The sequence below is a fragment of the Ursus americanus genome, chromosome 14 (genome assembly GCF_024610735.1).
Source record: "Ursus americanus isolate L20-20 chromosome 14, mUrsAme1.1.p, whole genome shotgun sequence".
In the NCBI taxonomy this organism is placed as follows: Eukaryota; Metazoa; Chordata; class Mammalia; order Carnivora; family Ursidae; genus Ursus; species Ursus americanus.
In genome coordinates, this window is record NC_142140.1 from 57723792 (window position 1) to 57747286 (window position 23495).

General features: G+C 60.6%; 3 protein-coding genes across 3 annotated transcripts in view; 2 read left to right on the plus strand and 1 right to left on the minus strand.

Moving 5' to 3' along the window:
* Window positions 1-290: 290 nt before the first annotated feature.
* On the plus strand, window positions 291-3654 carry LOC123796839 (small integral membrane protein 24-like). The gene is made up of 4 exons (XM_045804403.2): window positions 291-422; window positions 817-928; window positions 1214-1276; window positions 3061-3654. Exons 1-4 carry the CDS (start codon window positions 356-358, stop codon window positions 3206-3208), a joined length of 390 nt encoding a protein of 129 aa, XP_045660359.1. The 5' UTR covers window positions 291-355; the 3' UTR covers window positions 3209-3654.
* Window positions 3655-4857: 1203 nt separating this feature from the next.
* Window positions 4858-6636, plus strand: LOC123796840 (small integral membrane protein 24-like). Its single transcript, XM_045804404.2, has 3 exons — window positions 4858-4954; window positions 5039-5150; window positions 5854-6636. The coding sequence occupies exons 1-3, from the start codon at window positions 4873-4875 to the stop codon at window positions 5978-5980; spliced, it is 321 nt and encodes a 106-aa protein (XP_045660360.1). The 5' UTR covers window positions 4858-4872; the 3' UTR covers window positions 5981-6636.
* A 2686-nt stretch (window positions 6637-9322) lies between these two features.
* Window positions 9323-23495, minus strand: part of NFIC (nuclear factor I C) — a 62450-nt gene continuing 48277 nt past the window's right edge. The window contains 5 exon segments of the mRNA XM_045804406.2: window positions 9323-15404; window positions 19639-19724; window positions 21711-21765; window positions 21767-21859; window positions 22520-22704. Of these exon segments, the coding sequence (XP_045660362.1) occupies window positions 15387-15404; window positions 19639-19724; window positions 21711-21765; window positions 21767-21859; window positions 22520-22704 (437 nt within the window). The 3' untranslated portion in view covers window positions 9323-15386.

Below are 23495 nucleotides of genomic sequence, written 5' to 3' on the forward strand. Positions count from 1 at the left end.
GGGGAGATCTGGGTTCAGATCCCAGCTCCAGCTATTTCTGTGTGACCTCTGTGCTCCTGGCCTCCTTGGGCTTCTCTGCAAAATGGAGACAGAAACAGGGGTGTTCAGAGAAGGAGACATAATGATGCCTGGCAGGCCTGAGCCCAGGCCCGTCTCTGCCTGGTCCCTGCAGCACAGAGCCTGGGGGAACTGGAGGCTTGGTCCTGGGGCAGGACACAGGGTGGAGGGGCTGGACTCCCCGCGTTAATTGTTATACCAGGTCCAGAGTCTGGCCCGGCTGCCACCATATCAGGGGCTGGGCAGGGCCTCACCCAGCCAACCTTGACTGTGCACCGCTGCTGGCTCTTCTGTGACCATGGAGACCCTGGAGGCCCTTCTCCTGCTCAGTGCCCTGCTCCTGTCACCTGCAGAGGCTCAGCAGGGTAGGGCTCTGACCTGGACCTGGGGGGGGGGGCTGGGGCCAGGGGTGGGGGGCGGTGGGGAGGGGTCGTGGGAGGGGCTAATTCATAGGCTCACCATTTCCCCAATTTTTGTGATGAGGAACCGAGACTTCTGAAGGGAGGGGGCAGGCAGAGGAGGAATTGGGCCAGACCCCTCTTGGAGCCCCCCAGATCTCCACACTCCCTCTGGGCCTCCCTCCCCATCCCTGAGGGCCCCCAGCCCCCTCCCCTTCTCTAGAACTGGTCTCTGACACCCAGCCCCTTTCCAAGACCCCACCGGCTTGAGCATCCCCCAGCACCCTTCCCCTCTCCCCTTTCGGGGCCAGGCCCCGGCCCTGCCCCATCGCTGAATCCCGCCTGCCTCACCTTCGGACAGCCTCGCAGTACCGCCCGAAGCCCTGGCTGGTGGGCCTGGCTGCTGTCGTCGGATTCCTGTTCATCGTCTTCGTCCTCATGCTGGTCAACCGCGTCTGGTGCTCCAAAGTGAGGTGGGAGCCCCTCTCCCCTCTCCCCACAGCCGCTGTCCCTGTCCTCCTCCTCTCCCCAAAGTGCTGGGCACCCCTCCCGGTTCCTGACTCTCTCGGGTCCCTTCCCCGTCTCCCCATTTCCCTGCTTCTGCTCAGGCCCCCCGCCTCACAGCCTCACAGTCCGGGACAGCCATGCAGCCCGTCCACCTCTCTTTGTGCGGTTCGTGAGCCCCAGGCAGGGGAGACTATGCAGGCTACCTCCGCCCTTCACCCACCTTCACCCCTCTATCTCTATCTCTCCTACAGAGCTGAGGACGAGGAGCTCGCGTTCGGAGTGGATTCCAACCCGTATCAGGACATGGCCCTGAGGTACTGCCTGTGTGAGCCTGTGTGGATGTGTGCGGGGTCAGGGGGTTTGTGGGAGCCCCCTCTGGGGGTGGGGAGCAATGGGTGTGCACAGATGACCTCTTTCTGCTCTTGAACTCTACAAGCACACTCCTGCCCCTGGGCCTTTGCACTTACCGTTCTCTCTGATTGGAACACCCTTTTCTGTATCTCCTGGCTGGCTTCAGTCCCTGCTCGGATATGTCCTCCTCACAGAAGCCCACCCTGACCACCAGCCTTCCTGACACTCTGCGTCCCACAGCCGTCCATTCTTCTTTGCGCTGACCAGCAGCTGAATTTATCTTAGTCATTTTTTACCCCTTCCTCGACGCTAGCTGGTAGCTTCCAATAGATGAATAGAACTTAGCATTGGTCCTGGCTGTGTTCCCAGTGCTCAGCACAGGGCCCAGTGCACAGTAGGTCTGTTGAACAAGACCGTGGTGGGATCGTGTAGGTGTCTGTGCACGAGCATCCGATCTGGGGTGGGCAACTCTCCTGGACTCCGTGTCTTCTGTGGTCCTGACTGGTTCCAGACACGATTCTGGTGGTAGGCTCAGGGAGGTGGCAGGGCTGGGGGCTCTTTCAGTGCAATATCCCAACTTGGGCAAAAGTTGGGGGATGGCAGGGGCGCCTGGGTGGCACAGCGGTTGGGCGTCTGCCTTCGGCTCAGGGCGTGATCCCGGCGTTATGGGATCGAGCCCCACATCAGGCTCCTCCGCTATGAGCCTGCTTCTTCCTCTCCCACTCCCCTGCTTGTGTTCCCTCTCTCGCTGGCTGACTCTCTCTCTGTCAAATAAATAAATAAGAAATCTTAAAAAAAAAAAAAGGTTGGGGGATGGGAGTCGGAGTGTGGGAGATGGGAGGAGGCCAGCCTGACTGGAAGATTCTCAGCCAAGCCTAAGACGTACGTGAAGGAGAGCTGTAGGCCTGATTGTTTGCTTTGTCTAAGACCCAGAGCAGCTCCAGCAACATCTGATTCCCACTCCCGGATGTGCCGGAGGTTCTCGAACCCACCTGAGCTCCCACGTTGGTAGTTTTCTCCCTGCCTTGTTCATCCAATCATCCATCCATCCGCCTACCCACATTTCACTTTCCAACCATCCATCGTTCATCTGTCAATCTCCCTACCCAGTAAGCCATTGATCCGTTCATCCATCCACCTGTCTACACTTCCATCCATCCACGCACTTATACTCCCATCCATTGATCTGTCATTCTCTTCCTCCTGTTCATTCACTCATCTTCCCATTCATTTATTCATCTCTCCATGAAGCTATCCATTCACCTAACCCCTTATCTGCCTGTCACCCACCCATCCACCCACCTATCCATCGAACCATCCACCCTTTCATTCCCTTACCCACCCAGCCGCCTACTCACCCACCCAGCCATCCACCCATCCATTTCCCCCACCCGTCAGCCTGACGATCTACACTCCCGTCCATCCGTCCTTGACTGATCACTCTTTCCTTCCTCTAATTAATCTGCTCTCCTGCCACACTCTCTACCTGTTCAGCCCTCCATGCAACCTTCTCTTCACTTCTCTACTTATCTACTTCTTCATCCAGCCTCCCACCCGTCCATCCACCATCCATCCATGGGATGGTTGAGTCTTAGTTTCTGCCTTTGTGAAATGGAAATAGCAAGGCTTCCTCATGAGGACTGTTCTGAGGATTCAACAAAGGCGTAGAACACCTGGCACGGGTACGTGTCAATTAAGTGGGAGTGACTGTTTCTCACTGTGGTCTGGGCCCTTTGTATCCCTACAGCGAAGAAGGCAAGAGGGAGAGGAAAGAGGAGATAAAGGACAAGAAGGGCAAGAAGGCTGAGAAAGAAGGAGAGAGAAACTTGGGGCTGGAGCTGGAGGAGAAAGAGGAGTCCAGAGGTGATGAGAAAGTCACGAACACAGCCATGTGAAGACTCGGCGCCCACTTCCTCCAGGCAGCCGTCCAGAGATGCCCCTTCCACATTGTGTAAGCAATGATCTGGACGTGAAGCCACCATAATAACTCCACGCAGAGCTGCAAATACCGAATGAAGAGGCGTGGGACGTGCCCTGCCCCCCAGGAAGGGCTCCGTGTGCTGCGTGCGTGGGCTTTACGCACCTCCTTCCTGACTTGTCTGCCTAGTGATTCTTCTTGCACTAGGAGTGCATTCTTGGTTGTGGATACACCCCCAAGCCCACACCATCTCATGGCTCACCTACTTCTACCCACCGCCTGATTTCTTTTCCCTCTCCCTGCTATCTGTTGGCCAGAACCTCCCCCGTCCCACTCAGCCTCGGGACCAACGTGGAGCCAAAGCTGCCTTTCAGAGACCTGCATTAAAGAATTGATAAGAGCCCTTCAGAAGGGCTCCTGTTGTCTCTTGGGACTCAGTTTCCCCCTGGGGGAGGCTGCTTTTGGGGTTGGGGTCAATGCCCGCGCAGGTATGAGAGAGCAGGCTGTACTGTGCCCAGATGCCCCGGGCACACTCAGCCCTCTCCCTGCAATCTTGATTTGGCTGCCGTGAACCTCGGACTTTGAGCCCCGAGAGGGCCGTATCCTGGGAAATCCTTGCTACCCCACCCCTCATCTGGGGTCACATGACTCCATTCCCGGGAACTAGGTCCGGGAGGCTGTGTGCTCCAGGGCTCTGCGCTCCCCTGGGAAGGGACAAGTACTTTCTCCTCCCAGTTTCCACTTTCTCCAGGCCCTGGACCTTGCCCTGGTTGTTAACGATTTCTTAATAAGGACCTTGATAAAGGCTGGCATTCGGGCTCGGTTCTGGGGCCCCGGCGCTGGGGTCCTTGGTAGGATGTAACCCACAAGGCTGCTAGAACACTTCCAGGATCGTCCACCAGGGGGTGGAAAAAACAAATAAAATCAAGGTAATACACGCCCTCATAGATGCTTCCAGGGAGCCCTCAGTATCTTGTCCGCAGTCTCCATCAGGACACAGTCAGTCCCATTTTCCAGATGAAAATACTGAGGCGTAGAGAGAGAGATGCCATTGGCCAGGTCTCACGGGTTGCTGTTCCATCCAGCTCGGATGGAAGCCCAGACTGCCCAAAGGATGAGGGAGTTTGTAAACTCTGGCTAAGACCCGATTTGGAGGTTAATGTCCTAGGGTGGGAGAGGGTTGGAGCGCGGGGTGTCCGCTCCTGGCTTTGGTTCCCAGCTGGGAGACCTGTGTCCCTCTGGAATGCTATGTGGCCCTCGGGGAGGTAGCCCCTCGTCCGCAACCTGAGGACAAGAGAGTTAGGAGGCTTGAAGCAGGTGCCAGGGCTCAAACCATTGCAAGGCCTGGCACATAGTAGGCGCTCAGGAAATGCGTCCCTCACCTCTCCTGAGCCTCTCCCATGGCTCTGGCTGTGGGGAGTGAGAAGGCCAAGGTGGGCCTCAAGGAGACAGGGTGCTGGGACGCCTGGGACGCTGGACCCCTCCCCAGCGTACCCGGAATCCAGGGAAGGGGGCCCCATCCCCCCACTTCCTGCGGCACTGGCCACATCCTGCCCTGGGGTGTCCGGGGCTAGCCACTTCCTCTTCTGATGGGTGGCACCCCAGAACCCGCTGGATAGAGGCGAGGACAGACAGACAAGGATGGGCAGATTCTGGATGACCGCTGGCCCAGCCTCCCTTCTGGCAGCTCTGGTCCTGGGGCTGGTTCAGGCGCAACCCTGTCGTAAGGCCTCGGGAGGGAGAGGAGGTGGGAAGGGAGCCCCCACCTGGCGGCCCAGCCGCTGACCCCGCCCTGCCCTGCCCGCAGTGGCCCAGAGGAAGCCGTGGCTGGTGGGGCTGGGGGCCGTGCTGGTCATTCTCTTCCTCATCTTCGTCCTCACCATGGTCTACGCCATCTGGTGCCGCCAGGCCCGCGACAGGTGGGCCCCGTCCTGCGTGAGTGCCTCCCCAAAACCAAACCGCTGGTGCTCAGAGCCCCTCTCCGCTCCTCTTCGAGCCTCAGAGGAGGCAGGGCAGGGCCAGGGGGTAACTCTTTGATCCAGGACCGATGGGGCCTCGTATAACCTCACGGATTTCCCTCCTGACTCCCTACCTGAAAACTGAGGTGGCTTCCCTGAGACCCCCATCGTTCATATGTGTTTCAGATGGGATCTGTAAAGTCCTCATCGCCTCCCTGCAAACCCCGCGCATTTATCCCTCCATCTGTCCGTCCATTCCTGTGTGTCCATCCCACTGTCTGCGCCTCCGTCCACCTTCCCACCCCCCGTCCGCATGTCCATCTGCTCATCCATCCACACATCCACTCGTTCACTGAGCCACCCATCAGTCGGTCCATCTCCCCGTCTCTGCCCGTTCACTCACCCGCAGTTCTGAGAGCCGGGAAGCCAGGAAGGCCAGAGGTTAAGAGCGGGGTTCAGGCTCCCGCAGCTCCCATGTGGGCTCCCGCACTTCCTGCTCGTCCAAATGGGACAAGTGTCCTAACCTGTCCGAGCCTCAGCACAGCTACTGCACGGTGGGAATGACGAGAGTGCAAGACTCAGAGGTTCTGGGAGAATCGCAAGAGGCCTGGACACGGTCAATCCTTATTAAGTGCGGTTTTCTGGACCCTTCTTGTCTCCACAGCAATAAAGAGAAGGAAGAGGGGACTGTGAGAATGGAAGAGAAAGAAGCAGAAGGCAACTGGGGGCTGAAGCAGGAGGAGAAAGAGGGGCCTCCCAACCATGAAAGAGTGGCCAGCTCCTCTGAATGAAGTCTTCCCACCTGCCTCCTCCAGGCAGGCCTCCCAGGATTGCCCAAAGCCTGCTCCGCACCCTACAAGCAAAGACCTGGTCCTGGGGCCAGAGAAATTATTCCATGTGGGGGTTCAGATGAAATGTCCCTGAACCAGGAGCGCTCAGGCCCCGCCTCAAGTCCCCCCTTTGCATTTACTGGGTGTTTATACACCCCCTTCCCAAGCCTCCTTCGCGCCAGTAAGAGGGATGGTGGGGGGGGGCGTGCAAAGGCCCTGCGGTGTTTGTGGGTCCCAGAGGTGGTCCAGCCCTCCGCAGGCCGTTTCCTGGGAGACGAGGGGCCTCCCACCGTGTGCTGATTTTCTGGTCACTGTCTGCTAGCTGTGCCTGGGTGCGGGTGCTGAGGGTGGGAGGAGACGCAGTGTCATCACCCCCTTCTCCCGTGCTGCGCTCCTGGTGGCCACTCCACAGGAGGCTTGAACTCCCAGCGTCTTTGCTGTGTGGCCCTAAGCATATAACTTAACCTCTCTGTGCATAAGCTTCTTGTCCTGTAAAAGGGGGAGGAAAGTAACTTGATGCTTTACAAGTTGTCATGAGGATTAAATGAAATAATGTCCATGAAAATCTCGAGCACAGAACCCGGAACCCAAAAAGTGTCTAGTAAATGTCAGCTTTTTGTTATGCTGAAATGGTGTGGATGGGGCCCCCATGGTGTGCACGGGAGCCCCCCCCCCCAGACCTGGGGGATCTTGAAGGGCACAGTGTGCGTGTTCAGACGCGTCCTCCACCCCTAGTCCGCGCCAGGCCTGGGGGTTCAGGCTGGGGGGTCTGGAGGGTCCCAGTGGGAGGCGGCGCTGCGGTCCTGTGGCAGGGGGAGGGGCTGTGTGACTCCTTCTTTTCCGCAGGGGGCGTGTCTTCTCCCCTAGGAGCGTTTGGAAATGGTGGGGGACATTTTGTGGCTGTCACAAGCCTGCCCTCCTTTTATGGCCTTTAGTGGGGGCCCAGGGATGGCAAACAGCCCGCGGTGTTGGAACAGCCCCCAAAGCCAAGAAGGCATCACTTCAGGGGCCAGTGTCTGAAAAACACTGGGGCTTTCCTTGAGATCGAGGGCCAGGTTGCCCCCTCACCGCGGCCCAGCTGAGCCCTGACCTCGGTCTGAGGCAGACCCCCACCGGCTGAGCCCCGGAGCCCTGGTTAACCCCCCCAGCCCTGACTGACCCCCCAACCCCGGCGAGCCCCCCAGCCCTTATTGAGCCCCTTAGCCCTGACTGACCCTTAACCCTGACTCAACCGTGGCTGTGTTCCGGAGCCCCGGTTGAACCCCCATCCCACCTGAGCCTCTACCCGAGATGAGCCCCCAACCCTGTCAGAGCCCCATAACAGCCTGAACCTTCACCCCCAAAAGAAGCTCCTGCTAGCGCCCCCTTTCCCGCTGCGGGGAGGGGCCGGACGGTGGGGATTGGGGCGCAGGTGGCCCCTCCCCCCAAGACCTGGCTTCTGGGTCCAGATCTTCGCCCCGCCCACGAGGGGGCGCCAGAACCTCGCTGCTGAGGTCAGAAGCACCCAGCCCTGTTGGGGTGGTGCGTGGGAAGGGAACGTGTGGGATCTGGGGGGCCTGGGACCCCTCCCACGCCACTGACGACTGTGGTCCGTTCCTGTCTGGACGGTGGCGTGGGGCCGTGCATCTGCGTGTAGTGCAGGGCACTGCGCCTGGGTGCCTCAGTGTCCCCATCACTAAAAAGGGATGTACTCGTCCCTCCGGGGTGGGTCTGGGTAGTATGGAAGGAGCCTGGGCAGCGGAGCTTTGCTTGCCCGTCTTGGGGTTCCTTGGAGGTCTCTGGGGGACTTGAAATGGGGGGTAGGATGATGGGCCAGGACTCACAGATCCCAGCCCACCAAAAAAGGGAAGTAAGCGCCCCTCACACCTGCGATGCTCCTATGCCCCACACCTCCCTCCTCTCCGACCCCAGCCTTTGAGAAGCCCCCATGGCTGCCAGGGTTGGGGGAAGAACTGGACAGGACTGCTGCCAGGCCTGAGTGATCAGGGCTGGGGTGGGAGGGGTTGGGGGCTGGGAGCGAGAACAGGGACTTTGCCCAGGCGGGTGGGGAAGGCCTCCGGGATGAGAGGTTGTTAGAACGAAGGCGGGTCTTGCTGTCCTTTGCCCACAGCCCTCCAGGGCTCCCTCCTCCCTGGGGTAAAAGCCCAGGTCCTCCCCAAGGCCCACAAGACCCTTAGGACCTGTCCCATCCTCTCCCTGCCCTCCCCTCCTCCCCTGGTCCCTCACTCTGCTCCAGTCACGTGGAGCCTCCTGGCTGTTCATCCAACATGCCAGGCAGGGTCCTACCCCAGGGCCTTTGCACAGACTGTGCCATCTGCCTGAAACACTCATCTGTCAGATTTCCAGGGGGCTGTTTCCCTCCTTCCATTCATCTCTGTTTAAATGTTAACCACCTCATGTGAGACCCGCTTTCCTACCCCTTACTTTGCTTTCCTTCTTTGGCACTTACCTCCTCTGATACATATTTTACTTATTTTTCCTGTTTACCATGCATCTTCCCAACTTGGAGCTGTAAGGGCTGTGAAGGCAAGTTATTTTGGGCATTTTGTTCCCTGCTGTGTCCCTGGTACTTGGTACTCAGCAGATGCTCAGGAAATCTTTGCTGAATGAATGGGAGTTTGCCAGGTGGAAAAAGAGGGAAAGCATTCTGTACATTTATGGAGCACTGACTGTGTGCCAGGTTCTGTCCTTGGAGCCGGGGTGGGGGCGGAATTTCCTGGCACAGAGTCGATGCTCCGTAGATGCCCATGGAGTTTGTTGCCCGAAGACCCTGGGGAGATTCAAGGCTGGTCGGGGAGGAAGCCACACTGGGGAAAGGTGGGCTGGCCTCCTGGGGGAAGAAGATGCTGTTGTGGGACCTGAAGGGTCTGCGTAGAGCAGGGAGGCAGCGATGAGCAGCACAAGAGCAGGAGCCAAGGTTCAGGGGTGTGAAATGGCCCCTCGTAGGAGTGGGAAGACCACTGGAGCCACCGGGGGCACTGCGGGAAGGACCTGAACCCAGAGCTCACCGAAGTCAGCGTGTAAGGCAAGTCCCTCTCGCGGGCTCTGCGGACACCGACATGGGGCCAGATCGCTCTCTGTGGGGGTGCCCTGGGTGCTGTGGGGGGCTGCACGGCACCCCCAGCCCTCCATGCCAGGAGCGCCCCTGCCAACAAACGTCCCCACGCACTGTGGAGGGTCCCTGGGAGCCACCGGATGGACGCAAACGTCTCAACACCTGCCCGCTTGCCCCGCAGCCCCTTCCCTTCACTCTGGCACAGAACTACCCGAACAGCACGGAAAGGAGGACCCAGGACAGTCAGCGAGAGTCAAAGCATAGCTTGTTTAATTTTTATACATTTTTTCTTCCTTCTTTTGTCTTTTTTTTTTTTTTTGCTTTTTATTGAATCTTTTATGGAACCCCCCCTTGTTTCATTTTTTTCCATTTTTTGTTTTTGTTTTTTTTTTTTGCATAGGGAAACAAACAAACAAAATAATAACAGCCAGAGTCACTTTCTGTAAATGGTACTTAGGTAGGCGCGACTGCAAAAACCCGAAAGGACTGCGTAATATACAAGATTATGACCAGAGTATGCTGTGAGGGGGGCGGGCGGGCGAGGGGCAGGTCCGGCGGTCTGCAGGATGTCCCGGCGCGGCGGGGGCAGCCCCGGCCCGGCCCTTCTCCCGACCGGGGTTCGGAGCATGGTGTGTGTGTGTGTGTGTGTGTGTGTGATCCGGTGTGTGCGGGAAGCAGGAAGCGAGAGACAGAGTAAACTATCCTGGTAATATCAGTAAAATACAAAATGGGGGGGGGAGAACCCTAAAATATCTTGGAGGGAAAAGAAAATGAAAATAAAGAGCAACACCACCAAAAAGTTTTCAAAGACAGAAAGGAAGGAAGGAAGGAAGGAAGGAAGGAAGGAAGGAAGGAAGGAAGGAAGGGGGATGAAAGAGAAAGGAAACTCAGTCAGGTGGGTCTCTGTCCTTCCTCCCTGCGCTGGGTGCTCTGTCCCTCAGACTCTCTTGTCTTCCCCCATGTGGGGTCCTGGGGGTGGGAGGGCAGGAAGCTGGGGGCAGAGGCCAGGACCCCCGAATTCGAAGGGACTTTGGTTTTGGAGGCCTGGCTGGGACCCAAGATGGGAGGATGCGGTGTTGATGCATTTGGGGAGGGGACTTTGGGGGTTCCTAACTGGAGGGGGCTGGGACAGCTTTCGTCCCCTTCCCGGGGGGGGGCCCCTTCTAGCCAGGAGGTGTGAATGGAGGGCTGTGGGGAGGGCAGCAGCTTGGGGGGGTGCGTGACTTCCTTCCTGTCCGAGCCCTGACTCCTGCTGGATCCCACGTCCTCTTTCCTGAGGCCTGGGGGGCCCCTGGGGCACAGGGGAGGACCCTAAAGCTGCACCAGCGGACATGTGAGGCACTGCTTGGGAAAAGTCTTGTTTTGGTATCGCTGGCGACAAGTCCCACGGGTGCGGCTTTGGGTGGGCTCCCTGCCTCGCCTGGGGGGGGGGGGCGGCACGGGGTGGACGGACGGACCGATGGGGAGGCCGGGTCGGTTTAAAGGTGGGACTCTCAGGGGTCCAGAGAGGCAGAAACAGGGAGAGATGGGGGCATGCGGAGGAAGCTGATGTCAGGATGGGTCTCTGGAACCTTTCTACCAACACCCTCCACGAAGAAAGTAGCAACCAGGGCCTCAGAGAGGGAATCCAAGTCAAAATAAAAAGTAGCCACAGAACCTGTATTATGAGAAAAAGCTCCAAAATTATATATATTTATACGTGTGTATGTGTGTGTGTGTGTGTGTGTCCCTACATGGAGGTCTAAGTACCGTGGGAGAAGCCAGAGCGGGGAGAGGGTCCGCAAGCTGATCCTAGCCCCAAGCTCCTGCCTAACGGGCTGTCGTCCCTGGGGACAGACAGAAGGTTCCAGAGCAGAGACGGGGATGTGTGGGGTTGAGGCTGGAATTGTCTGCTGCTTAGGGGGTGCAGACACCCCCCAGGTCTCCTTCAGGGTTCCTCTTGGTTCTGATTGTCTAGCTCAGGGCGGGGGGTCTGGGCTCGGAACTCGGCGGGAGCCTGGGTGGCGGACCCGGGCCTGGGGCCCCCTGACCCTCTTTCTCCTCAGTCGGACAGGGCCGGGGCTTCCCACCCCTGCGCACCTCCTTTTCCACCCCGGTCAGGATCCCATGCCCTCACGGCAGAGAGGCGTGAGGACCACTTGCATATATCTGGGAGGCCTCTCTTCTCTCCCACAGCACGGCTGGAGCCCAGGGTCAGGCTGGGGGGCCTCCCGTGGGTGGGGAACAATGGGTGGGGGGGGCAGCAGGTGTGGGAGGGGATGGGGTTTGAGAACATGTTAGTTTCACACATGTAAAAAACAACGCAACCCGGGCCTGGAGAAACCAACCTGAACTGCAGAGCTGGGGAAGGGTCTGCGTCCCAGGGTCACCGCCTTATTCTGCCTGCAGCCTTTCCTCCTGGGGGAGCAGACAGGCCCAGGACCGCACTACCTACTCAGCGGGGCACACAGCTGGGGGCGGGCTGCGGAGGGACAGCATGGTCCCCGCGAAGCCCTGGGGGAGGGGTCCTGGATGGGACACTGCCCCCCTAGGTGTCTGCTCCCCAGTTCTGGGGGGAAGAGACTAAAACCCAGAAATCTGCCTCATGAAACATGACACGCAGGGCCTTGAGCTCTCGGACCAAAGGACAGTTCTTAGGGGCAGCGCCACGGCCACTGGCCACTGAGAGTGCGACCTGCCCCCCGGGACTTGCGGGGGCGTCTTTTGAAAAGACATGGGATGAGTGTGTGATGGTGGATGGAAGCTGGGCTGGCCCACGGGGCCCCTCCCTGCTCTGGGGGGGGGACCCTCTGCCTGCCGTGTCCCCACAGGAGATGCATGGGGGGCCGGAGCTTGAAGAACCCAGCCCTCGGACACCCCGCTAGCCGGCTGCTACTGTCTCAGCTTTGGTCGAGTAAAAAGCAAAGGAAACTGGAGGAAAAAAACCCCAAAGAAACCAACAACAACAAAGAAAGAAAGGAAAAAACAGAAAGGAAGCAAAAAATAAGAGGACATGAAATCAAGGACAAGACACCAGCGCGAGCAGCCACCAGACGGAGGCCCGTGCCCAGGGGCCGTCCCCGTGGGCCCCCTCGCTGGGCCGGTGGTGGACAGACAGACAGATATTGCATATATTGGGTTTGGCTTCTGTTTTCTGTTTGTTTCACCCCAGATAACCCCCCACAGTCACAGCTGGAAGACAGAAGTGGGTGCTGGGGGCAGGGAGGGGGCAGGAGGGGAGCGCCGCCCCAGGCTGGTCTCCAGGAGAGGGGGGCCTGCGAGTCCTTTGGCAAGAAGGCAGGGGGGTGTGGGGCAAGGAGGGGAGCCTGGGGGGTGGGGCGGCAATGTGACCCTGAGCCAGGGGGACGCCAGCCTGCAGGAGGGGTGGGACGGGGAGTCTGGGTGGAGGCAGGATGGCCACCCCGTGGGGCCAGGGCTCACCCCTGAGGTCTGTCCGCTGCTGTGGGCGGGGGGCCTCGGAAGGGACTCCTCTGGAGCCCAGGGGTGGGGCTGGGGGCAGCAGAGCACCAGGGCGCACCCCCACTGCAGCAGGAGCCGTGGAGACAGAGCCGGGGTGGGGGTGGGGGCGGGGCAGACCATGGGGTGACTGTTCTGTGGACTGCTTTTCTAGCTTGCTTTCTTTCTTTTTTTAATTCTTATTTTTAATTTTTTTTTTACAAATAGAGATACATCCCTCTTCAATTTTTATTTTTTATTTCATGTCATTGTTTTGTCTTTTTGTTTTTAACTACACGAGCAGTGCATGCAGCTATCTGTGTGTGCTGATATTGTTTAAAGGTAATACTTATTTTCGGAAGGCAAGGCACATCATGTGGTAGAAAATTTCGTGCAAATTAGGAAACATGGAGTTTTTTTAAGGTTTTTTTTTTTTTTTTTTTTTTTTTTTTTTTTAAAGAGGAGGGGGTAGTGTCGGAGGGCTGGGGGAGGGCTGGGGGAGGGAGATAGAGCCAGGTATAATTTGCCATGCAGTATCAGCCGCGGCGAGCTGACATCAGGAGCCAGGTCACAGGAATCCCCGACTAAGCACCATGCAAAGTTAGGTAGCTGGGGGCCGCCAGGTGCCCCTCTCCTACCCCGCCTACCCGCACCCTAAGGTTCCCGGCTGAGAAGCTTCCGGATACCCCAACTGCACGACCCACCCCCTCCTACCCTCCCGGAGAGCGGCCCACGCTTTGGTCCCCGGCAGCCACCCAGTGGAGGGGGCCCTGGGGACAGACGGACGGACCAAGGGTACTTGAATGCCTCTGGACAATGGGAGGGGGGTTGATGGGGAAGGGTCTTTCTCTTTACGGTTGACTGGGTTTGCCAAGCCCCTTGGGCTGGTTTGGGAGGAAAGTCCAGTTTCTGGGGAGGTGGGAGGAGGCTGGCCAGGCCTGGGGTACCAGGAGAGGGCCAGGAGGGCCAGGCTGGGAGCAGGTGAGGTGGAGGCCCAGCCCAGGATGATGGCTTTGGCCCAGGCCAGGGGGTGGGGCGTCGTGGTGCGGAAGGTCTTCCCCAGGGCCAGGCGTGGAGGCGGCCAGTTGGGACTCAGATGGATGGGATGGGATGGGATGGGAGGGGTTCCTGTGTTCGGGCCTGGTGACCCTAGAACACCTAACACCCCCTCCCGGGCCCCCCACCCAAGATGGCCATCCTGGGGTGGGGGTGGGGATGGGGCCAGGGAGCCGGGGTTGGGGGGCACCCGGTGTCCCCAGCTTAGTGTTTTTGGAGCGGCTCAACGGAAAACGTTTACGTTTAGCAGATGGGAGGTCCCCCACATGGCCACAGGGGACCCCCTAGGCGCCAACCCACCCTCCCCCGGCCAGAACCCCCCCAACCCCATCCAGGCTCGTATGGACTACGGTCGCCCGGCCTTCTTTCCTCATGGGGGCCCAGCTGTGATGCACCTCCCCGGCTGCACCCCGCTTCGGCAGGGGAAGATGAAAGTGCAAACCGTGGTCCCCCTTTGGGCTGGGAGGCACCAGGGAGGGGGTGTCGCTCCAGGATGTAAGGCACTGGCAGAGGAGGTGAAGGAGGGCCTGCTGGCTCCCCTGATCCCACCCCGCGCCCGAGCGCAGCAGGGCTGGAGGGGTGCCCAGCTTTGCCGCTGCGGCCAACTGGGGGGGGTCCCATCTCTCTAGCTCTGAGGGGAGCACAGCAATGAGGGTCAGCGACTGGAGGCGGCCAGGTTGTGGGAGGGAATGGAAGGGGCCTGTGGCCACTTCCCATTTCAGCTGGACAAAGGGGGGCGGGCGGTGGGAATCAGGCACTTAAACCACTCGCTCTCACCTCCCACCTCCGTGGGCTAAGCGGGGAGGGGGGTCCTCCCCTCCCGGGGCTCGGGTGGATGGAGGCTCCGGACAGGTGTCCCCTCCTGGGAAGCTCCGGGTCTCTCCACTTCCCCCAGCCCCTTCCTCGGAAAGTGCATTTCTTACAGTGTGTGCAACGTGGGTCCCTCCCCTGGCGGGTGTGGAGCAGGGCCAGCGGGGTGCAGGGTGGGGTGGCCTCCTATGCCGCGGGGTGGAGCTGGGGGTCAATTGCATAGAGACTTCTCCCAAACAGGGCATGCACGGGGCTGAACGACCAAGTCCCGAGCAAGCCCGGCCGAGCGCGCACGCTTTGGGGCAGACGGCGGTCCCCCGGCGGCAGGACGCTTCTTACAAAGTTCCTGCCACGCGTCCCAGTTCCCTGGCGACACCCAGGGTCTCCCCACAACCCTCTTCTGCCCTCGTCGCTTCCCTGCCCACCCGGGCCTCCACGGCGGCCTCTGCTGCCCGCCGCTGGGGTCCTCGCCGGCCCCCCCAGCCTCCCCGCAGCGCCGGCCTCCCCTCTCGGCAGACACCGTGGCGGAGGCCGGCCGACATCCCGGCGGCAGCGGGGACGCAGGGAGAGGTGGCCTTGCTGGGTGTCCTGCCCGTGGGGCCTGGGCAGGGGCACCGGGCCGCGCTCACCTGGTCCTGGGCGCAGCAGCAGCCAGAGATGAGGAACTGAGGAAGGTGCCCTGCGTGGCCTCGGGGCGGTGGCGGGGCCTGGCCCTCCGGTGTGGCCGCGGCGTCCCGCGAGTTTGAGGGGATGCCGTCTTTACCTTTTGTCTTCTTGGATGGGTGTGGGTTTATTTTTATGGTGTTTTTCTCCGTTTGTCTTTTTTTTTTTCTTTTTTTCTTTTTGCTTGTTTCCCTCCTGTGTCTGTTCTGTCTTTTCGGCCAGGCTGGGAGTCGGCGGGGTGTTCTTGCTCGCTCTAACTTTCCACTGAAAACGTGGGCCAGGGGCCGGCTGTGCCGCCCCTGCTGGGATTCCCGCGACGAAGGAGCAGGGCGTGGGAAGAAATCTTTCTTATCCCAGATACCAGGACTGGGTGCCCGACAGGGACACGGGGAGAGAGGAGAGAGGGAGGAGAGAGAGAGAAACGGGGGTCAGGCTCCACCACTGACTGCGCTGGCCACTGCCCGCACCCGCCACCCTGGGACCCATCTCCCCTGTCCCGGACGTGACACGACCTGCTAGAGGACCCTGGACAAGGCTGCCGGACGAACCACGGGGTGCCCAGCGACACCCGAATTCTGGAGGAGCCACAGGGAAACCCGTATACTGTGCAACTTCCGGTACACGCTTGTGCTAAAGCGATTCCTTCAAACTTATTTGTAATCTCTCGTTTATCTGCAATTTAAATCTATCTGAGCGTTCTGGAGTCTTGTTTACAACCAGATCTCTGCGCCTTGGAGCCCTGAGTCTACAACGGGGAGAGGACGCGGCTCTGCCCTGGGCTTCCCTCCCCAAGCCGAATCTTTACCGAGGGCCACCCTGTCCAGGCACCACAACCAGAGCTGTTTGCTTTCATTTTTTAAACAAACGTTTTCCCATTTAAGGATCCCCCCCGAATCCCCATGAAGGAGAGACTATGCCTCCCACCATCCTGTCTCAAAGCAAAGAAAATATGGGCTCAGAGAAGTTAAGTCATTTTCCTAAGTCCACCAGCGCAGGAGCACCAGAGTGGAATTCCAACTCGGGCCTTCCTGGTTCTTCGGCCCTTGCTTGGCCCCTGCCCAGGTCTGACCTCTAGCCTGGTCCTTGAGGTGTCATGACCTCCACTTTCCACGGAGGCGGGGGGTGGGGGGACTGAGGCTCAGGCTCAGGGACAGCTCCAGCCTGGGTCTCCACAGGGAAGCCCCCATACAGGCCCTTTCCCCGGAAACGGAAATGCGTCCAACGCACCTGCCTGGGGCCCTGGGGACTCCGCGCTGCCCCTCACCCCTGCTCTAAATCAATTTAGATGGGCCCCTCCAACCAGGCTGCCGCGTGGGCCATCCCAGTGAACTGGCGCCCTGGCTCCCAGCCCCCCACCTCCAGCCAAGTTCAAGTTCATCTTGGCCATTACCTCATGTCTGGTTTCTGTTGGCAACCAGACAGACTCTGGGCGTGATCCTACCCCATGGTGGCCGCCCCTCGGCCCTTCCTCCTTCCTCCCTCCCAGGCCTCTGGCCCCAGTAACTTAACATCCTCCCCTTCAGCCGAGGAGGCTGCGGCCAGGGGTGCCGGGGGTGAGGTCCGGGCTCTGGCACGTGGCTGAACCCCTCTGGTCCCCGGCTCACTCATCTGCTGGATGCGTCATGTGCTTCTGGGCAGAAAGGGTCCTGGTGTAAAATGCTCAGCCAGGGGTGGGGGTCCCATCACAGCGGAGGGGGCAGAGGTGTATGGGCCCATGGAGCCCCGCTCTGGGGACCAAAATGATGGATGGCTCAGGACTGGGGGGGCTGATGGGGGAGATGAAGGAGGTAGGTAACTGACCAGGGGGAGATCAGCTGGATTTGGCGGGGGGGGGGACCGAAGGGAGAGGGGCACTGATGGGGGGGAAGGTGATGCTGATCAGGGGGAAGGGCACTAGTGGAGGAGGGGATATTGATGGGGGAGGGGCACTGCTGGGGGAGGGGATATTGATGGGGGAGACACTGAAGGGGAAGGGGATATCGATAGGGGAGAGGGTACTGGCTGGGGAAGGGCACTGACGTGGTGGAGGATGAAGACAGAAGATGGAAGGGTGTGCGGAGGAGAAGCTGCTGTAGGCTGGGGGGGCGGGGCTGGGGGTTGGGGGGCCAGAGGAAAGCAAACCTCCCAGGAATAATGAAGGCGGAGGCAGAAGTGCTGACTGGGTCAGAAACGAGAGGCCTCTAAGCTCTGAGCCCTTCGCACACGGGCTCCGGAATGGGGGGGGGGCAGGGTCTCATGGTTTCCTCCCTTCCCTTCAGCGTCTGCAGGGAGCAGGGAGGGGGCGCCTGACCCCACTAGGGAACTGGGGTGCCCTTAGTCCAGGGCCCTGTGGTCTAGCCGGGGGCAGAAGCGCTGCCAGGGGCTCCCCTCAGAGCGGACCTCCCTGTTTACCCAGACTGGGGACTCACCTCTCCCACAACCCAGGCTCCCTTGGGAGCCTCTCACCAATCCCTTCCATGTCCCATGTCCCCCAGCAACACCAGCCCCAGAAAGTTCTCTCTCCTTTCCAGATCTGGCTGTGCCCCTCCCTCACTTAAAAACCTTCCGTGGCTCCCCACGGCCCTCAGGACAAAGCCCACATTCAAGCTGATTCTCCAGCACTTCCAGCCTTCGTCAGTGCCGAGCCCCTGCCCGGGCACCCTTGTCCTGGTCTTCTGCTGGCTAGTCTTTGTACCAGCTCCAATCCCTCCCAACCCAAGCAGGGGCTAGGTGCCCACTCCCTGAGGTGCCTCCCCACCAGACTGGGGCACACTGGCCAAGACGGGGCCATGAGAAGCCCATAGAGCCAAAGTACTGCCCTGGCCTGCCTCGGTTTCCTTCCTCTTCCAGGACGTCTGCTGGGGGGGACCCCCATGTAGAGGTTGATAACGGGGAGGTGAGGCGGGGGCTGGGGGCCTGGAGAAGAGTTTAGCAGGCAAGGCCTCCTCCTGGTCACTGTGTATTACCCTTGGTTTCAGAAGCAGTTGGGACATTCTCAGCCTCCCACTGGGGGAGGGCCGTGGGGTGGGGGCAGGACAGGAAATGCCAGGCTCCAGAGTACTGGGGAGCGGGAGTGTCCACGCTGGGACTGACAGAGGGTGGCCATGGTGTACCCAAAACCCAAAGCGGGGAGTCCTGGAGTCACCCCACAAGAGATCCCTGTCTGGGTCCTGGCCGGAGTTCTGCAAGGCAGAACGCTTAATATTTGGGGTTTGCAAGGGTATGTAGGGCGATCTCTTTGCCTTCTGGTGCCCTTTCTAGGTAAAACTGGTCCCTGAGGAAATGCTCCCTGGGAGGTGTCCGAGGCCAGAAGATGAGACGGATGTTCAGAGTGGGTAAAGCAGAGCCAGGTGTGAGCCCTGACCTCCTGGCCCTAACACTCACTGCTGAGGCCCGGGCAGGGAGGGAGGGCCAAGGCCTCCCGTACACTCCGGCCCCTGCGAGCTGCCAGCAGCAACCAGGTCTGCCCAGGAGGGTCCCCAGCCAATTCCAGTCTTAGCTGAGGATGGGGGGGGGGGCGCAGCTATCTCTCCACCTCCTGCTCAATCCCCGCCCACACCCTACTGCAGGAAACCCTCCCCCAGCCACCGGAGGGACCACATGTGGCCCCCGGGTCCCACAAATGCCCATGCTCTGTGGCTCTGGCAATTTGGGGATGCTGGGGAGCCCCGGGCTGCCCTCTCTGCGCACCTGGGCACTGGAGGGACTGCAGTGCCTGGCACTGCCCTTGGGCTGTCTGACACCCTACAACCCCCTCCCCAACACACACTGGGGGGCGGGGGCTCCAGAGTCCAGCCCTCACCCCATGCACCATCTGCCAACACACTCCCAGCCAGCATGCGGCACAGACTCGACTCCGACCCCAACCCCAACCCCGCGCGGGAAGCTGGGAGCCACGACTCTTAGCTCTGGACCCATGAGGGCTCTGCCCTCCTCCACTGCGCAGCCTCAGGCCACTCGCTCCTCCTCTTTGAGCCTCGGGGTCTGGTCCTCGGCCCCTCCCCCTCCGCTGGCCCTGGTGCGCACTTAGCAGCAGTTATGCCAAGCCTGCCTCTATGACTCCCCTCTCTGCGTCATGGACTGCAGCCTGGGGTGGGGGTGCACGGGCTTTACTGGGAGGCCCCACCCCGGCCATAGGCTTCCTCCGTTTCCCCAGCTGCCGCTGGCGTCCTAGAGCCCACGGCTCCCCTCTGCCCCGCTTTCTCTTGGTCCCTCTGGCCAGCAGCATGGAAGGGGACAAAGGCTGGGGGTTGCAAGCTTGGGCTGACGTGCTGTGTGATCCTGGGCAAATCCCCTCGCCTCTGCGGGCCTCAGTCTTCCCATCCGTACAAATGGGCCTGGGGTGGTAATAGCCCTGGCCTCGCAGCAGCTCTGCTGTGAGTGTCTCCCATTGGGAAGCGGCAAAGTGGGATTGGGGGCCATACCACGTCCCCGGGCATGGGCTCGAGGCCCTGGAAGGGTACGGGAAGCTGGCCCCCTGCCACTCGCAATGGCCACCGTGCCAGGGGTGCAGCTGGAGGGGTGGCATGGGACCAGCAGGCCGGCCTCTCCCTGCGCACCCAGGCGGGCCCCTCTGCCCTGCCCCTCCCTGCCCCCGACCAGCCGGCCTCTCGGCCCCTACCTGTGCCTGATAAATGCCCGCTGGATCCCTTGGTCCTAATCCCACAAAGGAACGGTTTGCAGGGGACGTGCCGGGCGTAGAGTAGGCTGCGGGGAGGAGAGAGACCGAGAGCCCGTTAGCGAAGGGGGCTGTGCGGGAGCACCCAGAGAGGGTGGCCGCTGCCCAGGGTCACACAGCCGGGCCTTCGCACCCAGCACCCGACGCCTCCAAGCTTGCTGCCCTCCCCAGCCGATCCGGACACCCCGGAAAGCCCACGCTGTCGGGCCCTGGGGTCACACAGGCGGGGCATCTGCTGAGAGGGAAAGCACGAGATAAAAGAGGCATCATCAGAAACCGCCCGTGAATTATTCAGGCTGCTCCGCGGCCTGCGTCCCGCGCCGGCGGGAGGGGAGGTGGTGCCATCAATTATTGAGGGCCCTTTATTTATTAAGCTTCCTCTTGGAGACTGCACAGGGAAGGCTCGGGCGTTCGCGGACACACGCGCGTGCGCACACACAAGTTCATATTTCTGTTGACGTTTATAGTTATGTTTTCATCCCACCAGCTATGTTTTGTTGGCAAGTGAATAATTCACAGCCCAGGGCTGCAGGGGGCCTCAGACAGGCCGGGCCCCGGCGTGGCGGGAAGAGTCCCCGCGTCCCTGCGTGGTATCGGCCAGGCCGGGGTAAGCGGGGGGGGGGGTGTGGGGCTTGGGGGCCCTGGCAGGGAGAGGCGAGCAGGCTGCACGTGCCGTTAAAACCAGGTGCAGAAGGAGAGGGAATTCAGGCCCGGGCCGGTGGACCAGCGGAGGCCTCCATCTAGCAAACGTGGTGATCGCTCCCGTCTTGCAGACGAGAGAGTGGGCAGAGCACGGGGTACCCCGGCCGGTGCATTCAGTATTTACTCTCTACTCTGTGCCTGGCTTGGCGCTCGATGCTCTCCCCGACCTAGCTCTTCCCCTCGCTCCCCACCACCCTGAGATTGGGCGCTCTGTGACCGTCCCATTTTACAGCTGAGAAAACGGGAGGCTCAGACAGCAAGGACGTTTCTGTGAAGACACGTGGGGAGTGAGCGCAGAGACGGGATTCAAACCCAGCGCCCCGCACCGCATCTGGCATTCAGAGAAGGCCCGTCTGCTCATGCAGCTACCCTGGGTGCTGGCCAGCCCTGGATGGTGGGGGCAGGGGTGTGCCTGCGGGGAAGGGGGCGAGCTGCTGGCCCTCCTACTCAGCTCAGAGTGTGAGGGACAGACGGAGAGGTCTGGGGTCTCTGAGATCATCTGCTCAGGGCAGCGGCTGAGACAGCCTTGGGGGACACCCAGAGGCCGGCGGGCCAGGGTGCAGCGTCCTGGAAGAGGGTGGACGGCCCACCTGAGCCTGCACTGGGGTCCAGGGAGAGACTGGGTGCAGAGCCACCACTGATGGGGCCGGACCCCAGGAGTGCGATTTTGGGAGCCACTTCCCAGCCTGGAGCTGCCCTGTACTAGGGGGTGCAGGAGGGGCCAGCGAGCGGTCATCTGGAACCACGTCCAGAGGGTGGAAGTTTCTAGAAGGCGAGGCAATCAACTCAAGGTCTCCTAGGGTCAGGTGGGCAGGTCGGGACTGTCCCATCTAAAGGCATGGCCCCGCCTGGGTCACCAGCAGGAATGGGGCCTGTCGTGGCTGCTGCTTTTTGCCAAGAACGCATAACTCCGGAATTTTCATGTGAACTGTCCTGACTCTAAGACAACAAGAAATTCTCATTTTCCACAAATAAAAGGCATCTGGGGGCGATTTCTGCCCCCAGGGCCCCCAGTCTGAGATCTTCACTTACTGCCACCTGCTCACTGCACGGAGGAGGGCTGAGAGGCCAGGGGTGGGCACGCGGGACCCCAGATGCCCCCCTGGCCCTCTCCTGCCGCTCCCTAAGGCTGCCTTGGCCCCACGTGGGCCCGACCACATGGCCCCCCAGGGCCTCTATCTGGGGACCCACCAAACTCACCAGTACCCAGCAGGCCAGGCCCAAGCCCCTGACCCCAGCAGTCGGGGAGGGGAGGGGAGGGGGCCCCTCAGGGACGCCCGCCCTGCCACGGGCACCACTTCCCGAGTGCTTACAGGGCGAGGTCGGCGACGTGCTTCCTCCCTCGGAGGTGGGTTTGGTGGCGGGGGGGGAGCGCCAGCCGCGGCAGCCCAGGGGGCGGGGGTGCCAGCATCTGAGCAGAAAGGCAGTGACTGGACATTTTGAGCTGACCACTTCCATTTAACTGGGAGGAACAGAGAGACAGGTGGTTAAGGCGGCAGGCGCCCCCTCTGCCTCGGGCGGCCGTCGGTGGCCCTGCGGGGGAGGGCCGGGCTTGGTGACCAGGCGAGTTTGGTGGGTGCCGCTGCCGCCCGCTCGCCTGACCCCGCAGGCCTCCAGAAGCATCCTGGGACCCTGCATTTCCTCCTTAAGCCACTCTTTACCCGTCTGTTCCTTCCACGAGACGCCACGTCACCCTGAACAACATCCGACCCCACCAGTGGGTCCGTATGCTCCCCTCGTTCGCTACGAGGATGAGTTCATCCAACCACCTCGCCCACAGCTCCAAAATGCAAAGGCTCTGAACACCAAAAGCTTCTGTGAAGTCTGGCAAAGGTGGGCCTGCGCGGAGGCCATGGGACCACGTGTGATTTGGGGTAAACCGTGTACTGTTGATTCCAACACCTGGAAAAGCCTTCATTCTGACCTGGCCGGGCTCCGGGCACTTCAGACGAGGGAACGCGGCCCTGCCATCCACGAAACCATTTACGACAGAGGCTGCCTGGCGGAGGGCTGCCCGGGACAGCCGCGTGATGTGCCAGGGCCCCCGGGGAGGTCCCCTGGAGCCATGTATGGGCAGGCGGCCCCGTGGGGCAGAGGGGAGGTCCAAGCCCCCCAAACTCACCGGTCCAGGCTGCTGGCTGGCTGGGTCACAGGCCAGCGACACGAGATCTTTGAGCGGGTCCTGGGGGTTGAGGTGGGGCGGGTAGCGGATGGCCGTGTGTGGGAAGTAGGTGGAGGCCGTCTGGGGCAGGATGGAGGTCGTGGGGAAGTGTAGGGCCGAGGATGGGTGAGGGCTCCGGGCGATCCCTGTGGAGACCAGCAGGGGCGGTCAGTGGAGGCTCTGGCTGGGGGCGTGGTCTCCCAGCCCCTGAGCAAAACCCAGCCCTTTATACCCTCAAGTTCGAGGACTTCTACCATAAGCCCACGGGGTTCTGGTATCACCCCCGTTTTTTTTTGTTTGTTTGTTTGTTTTTAAAGTATGCTCTACACCCAGGATGGAGCCCAATGTGGGGCTTGAACTCACGACCAAGATCAAGTCCTGAGCCAAGATCAAGAGTCAGATGCCGAACTGAGACCTCCAGGCGCCCCAGTTTCGTTTGGTTTTGGAACAGGAGGACATGGGGGCTCTCTGAGGTTATGTCCCCCGCCCCAGACCACATAGCAAGCAGCTGGCAGGCACAGGGGAAGGTCTGGCCCCGTAGCCCACAGCCCACCCCAGGGCTCGGCGGGCTCTTTCCCTAGACAGTTTGCTGGTTTCTAGCACATTCTCTGTGCAACTACCCCGACAGTTTCTTTTAGGACATTCCCATCATCCTGAAAGGAACTCCGTCCCCATCGCGGTCACCCCCCAGCCTCTCCCTAGCACCCACGAACCCCCATGAGCCCCCTTCCCGTCCGTGGACGAGCCTGTTCTGGACGTGTCACACACGTGGACTCACACGCCGTGGGGCCTTCTGTGTCTGGTTCCCTCCCTGAGTGTCGTGGGCTCGGGGTCCGTCCCTGGGGCAGTGCGGGTGGGCACCTCGCTCCTGTTCGCGGGTGAGTAATGTGCCCGCGTAGCATTTGCTTTCTTTTCTTTTTCTGAACAATCCAGACGC